At 38.2% G+C, this 14,220-nt stretch overlaps 1 protein-coding gene across 1 annotated transcript in view; it reads left to right on the forward strand.

The window, feature by feature from the left end:
• The window catches only part of LOC129704470 (heat shock 70 kDa protein 4L-like), a 62,306-nt gene that overhangs the window by 10,554 nt on the left and 37,532 nt on the right, over window positions 1-14,220 (forward strand). The window contains exons 2-6 of the mRNA XM_055647572.1: window positions 2,588-2,645; window positions 3,646-3,786; window positions 5,316-5,438; window positions 8,332-8,431; window positions 13,464-13,597. Coding sequence (XP_055503547.1) covers window positions 2,588-2,645; window positions 3,646-3,786; window positions 5,316-5,438; window positions 8,332-8,431; window positions 13,464-13,597 — 556 coding nt within the window. The remainder of the gene's footprint in view (window positions 1-2,587; window positions 2,646-3,645; window positions 3,787-5,315; window positions 5,439-8,331; window positions 8,432-13,463; window positions 13,598-14,220) is intronic.

A 14,220-nucleotide genomic window follows, 5' to 3' on the forward strand; every position in this document is an offset into this window, starting at 1 on the left:
CCAGCCCTCCACGGAGCGTCCAGCTGCAGTGGCGCTGACTTTGAACACCGTGGAGCCTGGGATCACTCGCCAAGATTGCCAGTGTCAGAGCTCCGACCAGCACGGCCTGTGGACTTCGAGAGCCGCGGTTTCCGGGGAGGAAGCGCCCGTTCCAGACACTCCAAGCCGCTGAAGAGGGTGCTCCCGACGCCGGCGCTCCATCATCCGGCGAGAGGGCCTGTAATATCGCGCCGCCGTTGCGGCGACTGCGGAGGCCCTGACCACGGGGTGAAAATAGAGGGAGAGGACTGACTTTGCTGTCTTCCCTCACAGTGGGAACCATTCGGGGGTATTTTTTAATGTTTAATGTTAAGTTCTTTAATGTTGTGTTTTATTTTTTTTTTATTGGTGTGCTGCAAATGGCAACTCAAATTTCACTGCACCGGAAATGGTGTATGTGACAATAATTGTCCTTTGTAAAGGCCAAAATACAATATGCCTTCCTAATTGCTTTCTTCACATTTAAGTTACCTCAGTGAATGTGTGCAAGGGCACTAAAGTTACATCATATTACCATTTACCAATTTTTCACCATTTACAGTCATAGAGTGATACCATGTGGAAACAGGCCCTTCGGCCCAACTTGCCAACACGTCCCAGCTGCACTAGTCCCATGTACATGTACCCGTCTAACCTTTTTTTTAAACGTTGGGATGGTCCCAGCCTCAACTACCTCCTCTTGCAGCTTGTTCCATACACCCATCACCCTTTGTGTGGAAAAGCTACCCCTCAGATTCCTATGAAATCTTTTCCCCTTCACCTTGAACCTATGTCCTCTGGTCCTCGAATTTAAAACATAAAATTAATTCATTCATTTTATTGCAACTGAAATGGATGACATTTTTCTACATTGTACTCCATGTTCCATGTTGCCCACTCAGTTTGTTGAACTCTCTGCATCATCATTCTGTTCATGTTCCCACTTATTCCTGTGTCGATAGCAAACTTGCTTGTCTCAACAAAATCATTGCTAAAGATTAAGAATAGTCAAGGTCCAAGTAGCAATTCCCTGTTGTATCCAACTAATCACAACCTATCAATGTGAGAAGGATTTATTTATTCCTACTATTCCCTCAATGTTAACCAATTTTTCATCCATTCTTCATCTATATATTGCTCCTCAATTATATATGCTTTAATCTTGTTAACCAAATTTATTGTGTGGGACTTTTTATCAAAAGCCCTCTGAAAATACAAATAAACCATGTCCATGTGTTCCCTGTAATCAAATAGCTTAGTCAAGTATAATGTTTTCTCCATGTTGACTATGCACAATCATGTTCTAAATACCTTGATATTGTGCCCTTATTGGATTTTGTATTTCTGTAGATTTGCTGCTGACCTTAGATAAACAGGTTAGCAGTTTGCTGTTCCTCGCGTATTAATGCGAGGAACAGCATCGCCATTCAATATGATCATAGCTGCTCATCTAAAATCAGTACCCTGTTCCTGCTTTTCCTCATATCCCTTGTTTCAGAAACAGTTTCTTCCCAACAACCATCAGGCCTTTGAATGCTACAAGTACTAACTAAGCTATGAACTCTTGGTTCGTGGGCTTTTATGCACTAACGTTTTAATTTATTGAACTATTTTTGATTATTATGTTATCTATGTATATAACCTGTGAAGTTGCTACAAGTAAGAATTTCATTTGCTTTCAGTACTTATGACAATTAAACTCTTTTGAAAACAAGGCTGTTGCATCTCTTTCGCTCTTATTTGAGTTGGGAGTTTAACATTTATTCATCTCTTAGGGACATACTTAGATACAAGATGGATTAAAGTATTCTGGCAAATCTGCCATGCTACCCTTAGGATGAATAATTTCAACTATTTATATTTTTCTTTAACCTATTTCATTTGTTTTTACGAATCATTCCTCCTTTAACAATATTTGGCAAATTGACACTAGAAATTTGAAGGCTTGAGTTTTTCTGACCTTTAAGGAAGCACAGTTGAACACCAACATTGAATGCAGTTTTGAGCTTCCTTTTATAGTAAGTGGAGAATAGCAATGGTCTTTGAACCATGCTAGCATCTTGTACGTCATTATATAATGGTGGGGCATTACAAAATTATATTTTCTTTACATGCAATCAGGTAAATTTGATATACTCTTAGATATTACCAGCTTCTTCTTTAAAGAAAGTATTAATTTGATATACAAATGATGAAAACCTATAGTGAAACATTACTTTAGATTGCATTATGGGATATGTACACAACTTTAACTCTAAAGATTATTGTAATATTGGACACTTTTTTGCCTTTGTTTACTGTCCCTTCACGTAACAAAAGAGTGGATAACAAAGAGTAATGCTGCTATACTGAGCCAAAACCTGCCATTGTTATTACAGTCAATAACAGTCTCACATATACCGTATGCAGCTGCAAAAAGAATTAAACAAATTTGTGAAAGTCTGAACATACTTTAATGAAGATAGTGTGATTGTTTTTAATTGACATTTACTTTGTCTTTTTAAATTGGTTTAAAAAAATGTAAATATCCAATGTAGTATAGTTTAGTGATTTTGATGTTTTACTTCAGGGCCTGTATATCGCTGGGACCCAAGAGTCGGGCAGTTGGAGCAGCTGCCAAGATCCAGGTATGGAATTATTGAATCTTAACTTTGAACAAATTATTTTGTGCGTTTCAAGTGTGGGCAGCACGCTGGTAGAGTTGTTGCCTCGCAGTGCCAAAGATCCAGGTATGATTCTGTGCTTAGGTGCTATCTGGATGGAGTTTAACTTGTTCACAGAGGAAACGTGCATTTCCTCCCACATCCCAAAGACATAGGGGTCTGTAGGTTAATTGCCCCGAGTGTAGTGAGTGGATGGTAAAGTGGGATAATATAGAACCACTGTGAACAAGTGTGGTGGATGGTGTAGACTCGGTGAGCTGAAGGGCCTATTTCTATGCTGTATGCCTAAATAAATATTTCATACAAGTCTGACATTTCGATGTATATAATGCTTGGAGAACAAGAGAAGACCCTTAATTTTGTTTTTCACATTATGAATACTTTTTTAATATCACTGCTTTCACTTTATGTTCTAGGCGATGGCTGTATTAAATTCTTTAAAATCACAACATTGTTTTTTTCTCTTTATTGTAATTTGGAAACACTTCAATAAAAGTGTTTCCAAATTACATTTGAGAGATTCTTCCAAGTTGACTCTAAATAACAAGAAATTGTTTGCAGAATCCATCAAACCGTTCATAACAGTGCTGCATTTGTAGTAGCAGAAGTTGCCTTTATTACGTAAAAAATTAAATCGAGAGTTTAATTTGTCAGAAAATGGAATTGCACAGGAGAATTTGTTGTAAGTTGTTTAAAAGTAATGTTACTTGGTATTGACAGATTGTATTACTGTATTAAAAATCATTGAATAGTAAACTAGAGGGGAAACCTATTTCGCTGAATAAAATTATAATGGCAGTTTGTATAAATAAAACATTGGCTAATGATCTCCAGCTAGAAATAGTGTTTGTAGAAATTATTTTTATAAGAGTGATGTGTTTATTTTTGCCATTTTTACCTGATATTCCCATTGTTTTCTGTGATCTACATATTGTTTCTGTAATTGGAATGTTTAAATCCACAGATTGTGACCAATGCAAAGAATACCATACAAGGCTTTAAACGACTGCATGGCAGGGCTTTCGATGACCCATTTGTGCAGACTGAGAAAAGCAAGCTTGCTTATGAACTTCAAAATATACCAAGTGGTAGTGTTGGAATCAAAGTAAGTTTGATCTTCATCAATATCAGGCCACAATTGCTAAATTGGTTGCTCAGAAATATAATAAACACTTCCACAATGCTTCACGGACTGTGCTACAAAACAAAATTTGATACCAAGTCACACAAGCAGCTATTAGACATATGACAAAAAGCATGGTTAGAGGTGGAATTTGGAGTGCCGTTACAAAAATAAAAATAAATTTAAAAAAAACATTTAATTAACAAGAGTCTAATTAAATGGATAGTTGCTTTTGTATGTATTAATATCACCACAAAAAAAAATCACTGATTACAATTGAATTGTAAACGGCCACGTAACCATCAGCCACCATGATGCATATTTTGAATAAAGCTTTAAAATGTTGCTCCTCTTGTATAACAATCTTATATGAAACCGCTTTTTTGGGGGGTTTCCAGCATTACATTCTAACATGACGATGTTGTGTAGGAGTTTGTGCACAGGCTCAGGTCCCATTGTACAAGGGATGCTTCCAGTAGCATAACGGGCTCAATGAGTCAAACTCGTGTTTCGGTGAGCATCACATGAAATTGAATTTCATTAATGGAAGAATAGTACAAGACCTTCCAATTACCCATTTAAAAAAAATCTGCCCTTGAAGTTCCAAAAGCAACAGTTTATTGGGGAGGGGTGTGAGGAAAGAGATAATGAAAGGTTGCTTTTCTCATTAGATAGCTGTGTACACGTTAATCCAACAATTTTCCACAAGTCAAGCCTTAACAATTTTCTATCTAACCTCCAATCTGGATGAAGTCCAATAGGTCAGAAGGTAATTTCTTAGAATCACAGTCCTTTGTAACCAAGCTTTTTGAAATTTCAGTTAATGGTAGTGTCCTGGCTTGGGCATCTACCTATTGGTTTGCTCCAGGGGATTCTTCAGCTTGAGTCTTTACTCATGGCTTTCATAGCATGTTTCTTGATCATCGAGGTAAATTGAATGTTTCCATGATTGGGTCCAAGGGATTTCTGAACCCATTCATACTTTCTATGGCTTTATCATAAAATTATCCTGTATCAATGTCGTATTGAACCAGAATCTTTTTTTCATTATTGGATTTTGAGCAGCCATGATTTATCTTCAGGCTTTCTCAAAATGCTTGATGTATTGAAATTTCATCTATGGTAGATTTGAGGGTTTTTTAAAGTCCGGTTACTTGATCTTAATTGTTTTTGCATGCAGTTAAATATTTAAAACCATCAGTTAAAAAACAGTGCAATCGCCTACCTGATTCTCTCGGTGAGAATTCTTCTGTGGCGTTTATCTACTTGGCCTGTTTGATATAGCTGTTGCTAGCCATGAGTCTTCTCGAACTGTCGCATCTTAAGCGTCTGTCAGCAATAAAAACATTCTTAGCACAGTTTGCTGGAACTTGACTTTTCTTTAGTTGTTAGCAAATGCCACCCAGACATGGTCTATACTAGCATTAATAAGTGTATGTAATTAAATTATTAACTCCTTTAGCACCTTCATTGTACCTTTCTGAGTAATGTGGCATACAATTTATTTGCAGGTACATTACTTGAATGAAGAACGAGTTTTTGCCGTTGAACAAATTATGGCGATGTTACTGAGTAAACTCAAAGAGACTTCAGAAAACGCACTGAAGAAGCCTGTGACTGACTGTGTAATTTCGGTAGGTTGGATTGAAGTAACACCAGCAGAATCTCAAAGCTATCCTAGACTTAGTTCCTAAGATTGAAAACCAGTCAACTACCAGGATGTTATTAATCTCCCTGGATGGAAATGAATAATTCTTCTTCAGAATTAGCTTCCTTGGTGACATCCTTTTATAAAGAAGTTACCTTAATCTAACTGATCAAGATGACAAGCATTTTGACTTTATTTCAAGATGAAGTTCAAGAAATTGTGTAATACTTGGCTATAGTGCATTGTATGTAATGTAATTGAGGAAAACTGTTGGGTATCCAGCAAGTATTGTCTTCATTCTTTGAAGATATTGGTTGATAAACTTTTTTGTATTTCATGCCAAAGTGTGAAAATGTGCTCCCAAATCAATTCTGGCATATGATCCAGGTAAATTAATCACAGAAATTGTGCTGTACTCCAAAGATATACAAGTCATGGGATGCTGTTTTCATTGTCTTTATTCTATTCAGACTATGTATTGGCTCTAAAGAATAACTATTTGCTAATAACATAAGACTATTTTTGTACTAATAGTCTCTTAATGGCACAGTATGAGGCGACAGCTCATCTGTGCCATTTCCCTGTAGAGCATATTTTTTAGCTCATTCCCTGGTTCTCTACAGACATTAAAAAAGGATCTCCCTTGCATATCTATACAGATTGCTGTTTGAATGGCCCAGTTACCCAACAGGTATGTTTAAAACCGACTGAGCTGTGCAACAATTTTTGCCGCACTTTTTACCCTTCCAGTGCCTTCTAAAATTATGCCTGACAGCTACTATACTCCCATTGTCAAACCTTTGCTACAAAGAGATTTATTCAGGTTAAAAGAAAAAAACATGATTTGTCTCTAAAACATCTGTAATTGGTGCTCCTTTAACTAAAACTTTTCCAAATACTTTTTTGACTGGCATTCATTTCCAAAAGCTTCACCACTACTGAGGTTGAACTGGAAGACCTTTAGATGCAAGGCACGTGCCTGCATTAATGTTGAATGTGGTGTCATATTTACTATTTCCCTGTCCTATGGGACCTGTCTGGGATTTGGGAAAGATTGCAAGCCCTTTAGCTTCCAAGCTGTCTTCTGTCAGCAAAGTAAGGTGCATCTCACCTGGACCTCGAGATTTGGGTGTAACCAACATTTGTTATCGATATAACAATTATTCGATCACTGTTACAATTGGGTCTCCTGAGATTTTGCACAAAATTATTCTTTGTGAAGACTTATGTGTGCATTCCAACCATGCCCTTTTACCTCTGTTCAGATTGCCTCCTTAGATCTGAATCTGCCTCTCCCCTCCCACATTATGCACTTACAATTCAAATATTTCCCAGTCTTGAATTCTACTTAACTATACCTTAAAGCTGGTCTTCCTCCTCCCACGTCACACCCCCACTGTTCTGCATTGTAACTAGACCTTGTGAGCACTTCACTAAATGTCTCATGGCCATTTGATCATCCTTCTAAACACCAGCGAGTGCAGGCCCAGTGCCGTCAAACGCTCGTGTTAGCCTAATTATTCCTGGGATAATTCTCATAAACCACCTCTGTACCCTCTCCAATCCCAGCACTTTCTTCTTCCGATATGGGGCCCAAAACTGCTCATGATACTATAAATGCAGTCTGACATAAGACTTATACTAGACTAAGTTGTGTCCCTGTCACACGAGAGGCCTGGTCCCCCAACGCAATATTCCACCACTCACCCATTCCCCAAACGCAACCTGTTCCCCAATGCAATATTCCACCACTCACGCATAGCCCCCAACTGTGCAGGCGCGGTTCATTTCCCCTCATCCCCAGCACTCCCTCCACCTCCTCGTCACCCTCCTTCTTTCCCCTCTCCTCCCCCCCCCTCCCCCCCCTCTCTCCCCCCCCCTTTCCCCCCCCCCCCCCCCCCCTTCCACTATCCCTCCTCACCTCCCCTACTGCCCTCATCTCTCTCCCTCCCTATCCCCTCCTCTCCCTCAATCCACCCCATTCTCTCTCCTCGCCTCCCCAGGAACTCGAGGGTGCCACTCTTTTCCCTCCTTGTATGCCCGGAGCCAGCAGCTCCCGGTGACCATCAGCGCCAAGGCGGCGAATCCCCGCGGGCTTGGAGTAGCAGTAAAATACTTTGTAAAAAAATTTTAAATAATTAAAAAAAAAATCTTACCCGTTTCACTGGTGTGAAAAAAAAGATTGCGATAAAAATTCTGGAAAGGCCCCAATTGCGTAGGTGCAGCCGAGGACCCATCGGGTGGCCTTTGCGATGCCAGTAAAGACGTTCAAAGATCGATCGATAGATAGATAGATAGATAGATAGATAGATAAATTGCTGCTAATTGATACAGACTTTAAAAGTGAAATATGTGAGTAAAGTCATTTATTGCTTACAGACTATAGGTCTATCGTATCCTTATGGGATTCCATTGTTCAGCACTCGAGCATAATTTCATCTGCAATTGTAATGAGTTATTTCACCAAATTTTTATTCATGAAGATTAATGGTGAACTGTGCTGCAAATTGTACGTTGACTTTTTAATTTGTGATGCAATTTGTAAGATGCAAATCTCAACACCCCTTCTACCCAGCTTTCTCCTCCACCAGTCAATCAGTTTGCAATAATAATAGCATGTGTTTCCTGGCATTAAATGATAAATAATACAAACTAATGGATTTTCCCGTTGGAAACAAATTAGTCGTATTTTAAATTTTTTAATAGCTAAAAAATGCAGGGAGAGTAAAATTTGCTACAGATTTTTGTATGATTTTGCAATACTGATACATGTTATGTTTGAATGTTATGTCACATTGACTTATTGGCATCCTGGCATGTGTATATATGACAATTATGTAAAACTATTAAAATCTGAGATTTTCTAAATCTGTTGGCAGGTCCCTAGTTTTTTCACTGATGTAGAAAGAAGATCCATGATTTCTGCTGCTAAGATTGCAGGGCTTAATTGTCTGCGGCTGATGAACGACACTACTGCAGGTAAAAGAAAATGCACTATATCTTGGCCTCTGCTGAGATAAGTGTAAGCAAACTTCATCATAAAGCACTTCTTATTGCTGAAATAAGTAGTGTACATTTTTCATAGAACTTGAACAAATATGGCAGCGACACTTATTGTGTTGGTACAAATTCAACCTATATCTAAGTGAGAACCCAAAGCACTACATCTGTAAGAGGGTAAGTGCAAAGCATTAACTACATATAAATCCCAGTGAAATTATTTATCTTCAAAGTACCAAGGTCTCGTGCAGTTTTAGATTTGTCAGCATTGTTTTTACCGAGTTGAAACTACTGAAAGCTAAAAGCACAATGACTCTTGTGAAGATTTCATACTGGCTCAAGTAATTCTGACCAAGCACTCTTTATTTTCATGTTATTATATGAAAGGATTGATTCACAGCATCTTGCAGTGTATTTTGCAACTGCAAGCTAACGAACGATGTGCCTGTAATTACTTTTAAGGAGTTTTTAAGAAACAAATCCAAAAAAGCTGTCATTTATGATGGGTGGGCTGTGTCCACTTTAGTATGATTCGGTGGGCAATTATTGGTGCTTTTTTATGAAATTTTTTTTGCATAAGATGTTAGCATATTTTAGTGTTTTATTACACAAGCATTCAAGACACGCTGACCTCTCTTGAAGAAGAGGAAATTAACAAACTAATCAAACGTCCAGACTAAACTGAAGACCAGGGTCTGCATGGGTCGTATTCGCTCTTACTCAACAAAGTTAATGGCAAAAGCAGCATCAGTACTGTTACATGAAGAATGGTGCTTGAAGACAGGTGGACAGCTAAAGTCTTTCCTAGGTTTAAAGAAAACAAATTAGGGAATTAGACTTCTCGGTGGTAGGAATGACAGTTAATTGAAGTTGTAATACAACCTGAAACAGTATTATGATCTTGTTATTGGGGAACAACTTTGTATCATCTGAAGTAAGCAAGACCAAGATAATGGCATCTTCACATTTTCAAAAGGTTATCATTAAGCAGTCCTTTATCTGCTTGTTTGAGATGCATGATCCCAATAAAAAAACATAGATTTATAGCGAGAGGGGCATGATTTGATGGGAACCTGAGGCAACTTTTTCACAGACTGGTGGGTATATGGTGCAGCTACCAGAGGAGGTAGTTGAGGCAGGTACTATTAAACCATTTAAAATGTTCAGACAGGTACATGGAGTTCAAGTTCAAGTGAGTTTATTGTCATGTGCCCCTGTGTAGGACAATGAAATTCTTGCTTTGCTTCAGCACACAGAACATAGTAGGCATTTACTACAAAACGGATAAGTGTGTCCATATACCATAATATAAATATATACACACATGAATAAATAAACTGATAAAGTGCAAATAACAGATAATGGGTTATTAATAATCAGTTTTGTCCGAGCCAGGTTTAATAGCCTGATGGCTGTGGGGAAGTAGCTATTCCTGAACCTGGTTGTTGCAGTCTTCAGGCTCCTGTACCTTCTACCTGAAGGTAGCAGGGAGATGAGTGTGTGGCCAGGATGGTGTGGGTCTTTGATGCTGCCAGCCTTTTTGAGGCAGCAACTGCGATAAATCCCCTCGATGGAAGGAAGGTCCGAGCCGATGATGGACTGGGCAGTGTTTACTACTTTTTGTACTTTCATGGATATGAAAGGTTTAGAGGGATATGGGCGGGTGGGACATTGGAACCTTCACGTGGTCCGCCCTGTTTTGACCAATGCAATCAACCTGGCGTGCACAATCAAGTAAGATCAAATAGAACAAGTTGTCCTACAAGTTTAGGCTGTGCACGCCATATGCAAGAAGAAGGAGGATATGGGCCAAAGGTGGGCAGGTGGGATTAATGTAGATGGTGCATCTTGGATCGGCATGGGAAAGTGGGCTGCAGGGCCTGTTTCTGTGCAGTATGACTCTTAAGTAGCCAGCAGGCAACTTCTCTGGTAAGAAAGAATTGCATCAGACTATACAGATCTGACACACTAAAGACAAGTTATCATTGGCTATTGAATAGTTACTATTGACCTGCCTGGCAGAGCTTAATTTAGCTTTGTTAGGATAAGAAAGACATGTAAGACTAGTTCCATTATTAATGAAATGCAGCATGAAGCTAGGAGTCTCCCTCTGCAAAGTGATTGTGCAATAGGTTTGATTTCTTCAAAGTGGAAGTGGCCACATTACGAGCACTGCAGTCAATGAAGACATTTAATGAAACAATGGTTCACCTGGAAAATTGGGTCTTTTGGTAAGAGGTTTTCTGGGGCATGTATCTTTTCTGAGAAGTGAAGATGGAAAATTGAATTAAGGCATCGATCAGCATGAGGATGGTCCCAGCAGAATGCTGTGAGAAAAGGGAAATGTCTCTTGGTATGATCTCATTAAAGCTGGTGGAAATTGTAGGATTAAACGTGCAAACTAGTAGGGTGGAAGTGAGAATGGGGAACTTGATCCTTTGGAGAGGGAACACAGTAGATGAATAGGAGATCGAAGCAAAGTTTTATGATTAAGGAAAAAAATCTGAAGCATTGGTGCAGAAGGCTTTGTAATCAAATCAAAACATATTAACAAAGATGATTGGCCACATAATTGGTGATACATTTTCAAATTAGATTAATGAGGGTAGGATATCTAAATAGAGTTGAACAAAGGAACCTAAAGGATTATATATGTAATTCATCAACTGCAGGTTAGTAATTACATTTTTTTAAATTGAAGCATGGGAATTAATTTATTTGGTGATAGCATTGTATAGCATGCCATGTTTGTTAAACCTTGATCGGGGTTGGCTGGGAGTAATGTGCATAGTACTGAACTGTTGGAAAAAGAATTGGAGGCCAGTAGAAAATATAGATTTGTAAAAATGGTACAAGAACGGTGGTATTAAACTATTAAGTAAACAGAACAAACAGAAACGCCTCTCTGGGAAAGAAGCTTATAGAATGGCATGATGGTTATCTTTTAAAGTTATGATAAAGTCATAACTGAAAGTTGGCACCGTTAATATGAAGTTTCTTCATTTAATGAAAATCCCAGGGGATCCAAGAAAAAATGATTGAGCTCAAGGATAGTTAGAATATAGAATAGGTCAAACCAAATGATTTTGATTCTTTTAAGGTGAAGCTCAATAAATAATGGAGTGGTTGGACTGAATGGGATAGGTTTTATTGGTGAGTGTCAGATGAAGGTAGAATTGGCATGAAGAAGCCTATTTGGAACATATACCCGCAAGGCCCACCTCTGCCAAAATGGCTTAGTGCGCTAAGTGACACGCATTTATACGATTTTTACTTCCCTTTAAGGAAGCTGTTCACACTGTATTGCATTGGAATATGCCCTTTTCTGTGTTTGCGTGGAACTCTACTCTCTTGAATGGTACTATAACCAAGGTCATCTCTTCTCTCCTTTCTGCCAATGGGCAGATGATACAAAATCTTGAAAGCACAAGCCAATAGATTCATGAATGACCCCCTTATGGTTATCACTCAAAAGGACCTCCCTTGTGTGAATGACGTATTCCCAATGAAGCTGTTCCTGGGTCTGGTGGTGCAAGCTTATGCCCAACAGGAGCAAGGAGAAGGAATGATCAGGGTGGGACAAGTTTATCATTATGTTGGCTGCTTTTCTGAAGCAGCGTGAAGTGTAGATGGAGTCAACGATGGGAAATCGGGTCTGTGATGGACTGGGCTACATCTACAACTGTCATTTCTTGGAGTCTTGAGCAGAGCTGTTCCCAAACCAAGCTGTGTTGCAACCTGACTATGCTTTCTGTGGTGCAGAAGGATAGATGGAGAGCACATGTTTCCAGTTGTAGAAGAATTTAGAACTAATTTGTCATGAGTCAAAAGGTTTTTCAGTCTAGCGATTCTCTGGAACTACTGCGCTTTCAATATTTTTAAGACAGAATTTGATAACTGCTGGATAGGTAAGGTGATTAAAACGCTACTGTGAATATGAATATCAGGGATATAAAATTGAGATTATAATTAGATCAGCCCATGATTTTATTTAATGGTGAAGGTAACGAGAGCTTACTCCTGCTATCATTTGTATGTTCATCATTGAAGGCCAATTACATGAGGTACCAAGGTTCCTTAATCTAAATTGACTCTTTGGAAGTGAACAACCTGGAAAAATAATAGAAATTCAAATTATACATTTTATGTTGCCCATTTTTTTAAATATATAAAAAGTTAATTTGTGCAATTTTAAATATTCAATAGACCTCTTGGAGATTAAACAAAAGCTGTATTTTCCTTCCTTTTAATAGTACTTACATTTTTTGAGGTCTTTCTTATCGAAGAAAGAAAACTGAATTGTAATGACACTGCTTTTTTGGTAGGGTTTTCTGCACAAGCGTGGGTTTTCATTCACTTAATGAGTGTAGCTATCCGAACAAGACCTGTAGGTCCCAACTGTATCATGTCAGTTGAATGCTCCAACAAAGATTAAAGTTTGGTTCTGATTGGGCCACACTCGGCTGGCCTAGCATCTCGTCAAGGTCAGGACATCTGACTCCAACATTACTGCATGTTCGACATACTACATAGACTTGCTGTAATGGTTTGCTCAGGCATGGGAAAAAATGCAAGGACTTTGTCTTGGGTCGAATCCAGAGCCACTGCAAGCTACGCTGGGCTCACCATTCACTGATTTAGCACTTAAGCGGATCTTTAATGCATTTATGAATCACCATTCACTTGGTCTTATGCAATAATTTCCCTTTTCACTTAATTTTGCTGCCGCATTTTACTACATGCTTGAATTTTGAACATTTTTGTAGAAATTGCTGCAGTTGAGCTCCCATGCATTTACAAGACTGGACTTTATTTCTCATAGCCTTTGCTCAGCAATTCCTGCTAAATGTTCCTAATTGGGAATGGGTGAATACAAGATTGTGGGGCACTAAATTTTGATAATCTAATTTTCAATTTCCCATCTAATTTTAGCATTGGATTTGACAAATATATAAATGCAACAGGATACCTAACTGGTGGTTCTTAACCATTTCTATTTTTTGTTCCCTAGTTGCTCTTGCATATGGCATTTACAAACAGGATCTACCAACTCCAGAAGAAAAACCAAGGAATGTAGTTTTTGTCGACATGGGACATTCGGCTTACCAGGTTTCTATTTGTGCATTTAACAAGGGAAAACTTAAGGTGAGTTAATTAAACTAGTTGAATATTTTTGAGTGTAGATTACCTATAATTAAAAGGTTTCATTATTTAACTAAAAACTAAGTAGTCTTGATTACCACTGTACAACACTGATTGTGGTCCATTGACATATTTGGAACAAAGATTTTCTGTAATGGAAGATAGCTTATTGGTTGCGTCTGTCCATAGAACCAGGTCCCTTCTCCAACTCCTATTTGATCATATTAATTTACTGATTTACACCTGACTTTGGCTGCCATGTGATTTAAAAAAAAAAATTGCCTTGCATTGGTTTTCTTCCAGTGTTCAAATGTTTTTCATTTTTGTAGACTTGTTCATTATCATGCAAATTTTTCTTCATACTGTACTAAAACAAATCATGTTTAATCAGAAATGTTGTTAAGATAGTGCTCCTGTAAAGGTTTGTTACAAACCCTACTCTATATTCCAAAAGTTGTCCTCTAGTAAAAGCCTGTTTGATTAAGAACTACTAAATTGCTTTTTATATCCAGTCATTTCAGTTGTACTACCTAACTCGGGAAAGGTGTATCACAATGACTTGAGTATCATTTTACTGTTTTCATGTTGTTTAATAACTGTCATTTCCCCAACTAAAATGCATCTAA

This window comes from Leucoraja erinacea, chromosome 1 (genome assembly GCF_028641065.1).
Source record: "Leucoraja erinacea ecotype New England chromosome 1, Leri_hhj_1, whole genome shotgun sequence".
NCBI classification, from domain to species: Eukaryota; Metazoa; Chordata; class Chondrichthyes; order Rajiformes; family Rajidae; genus Leucoraja; species Leucoraja erinaceus.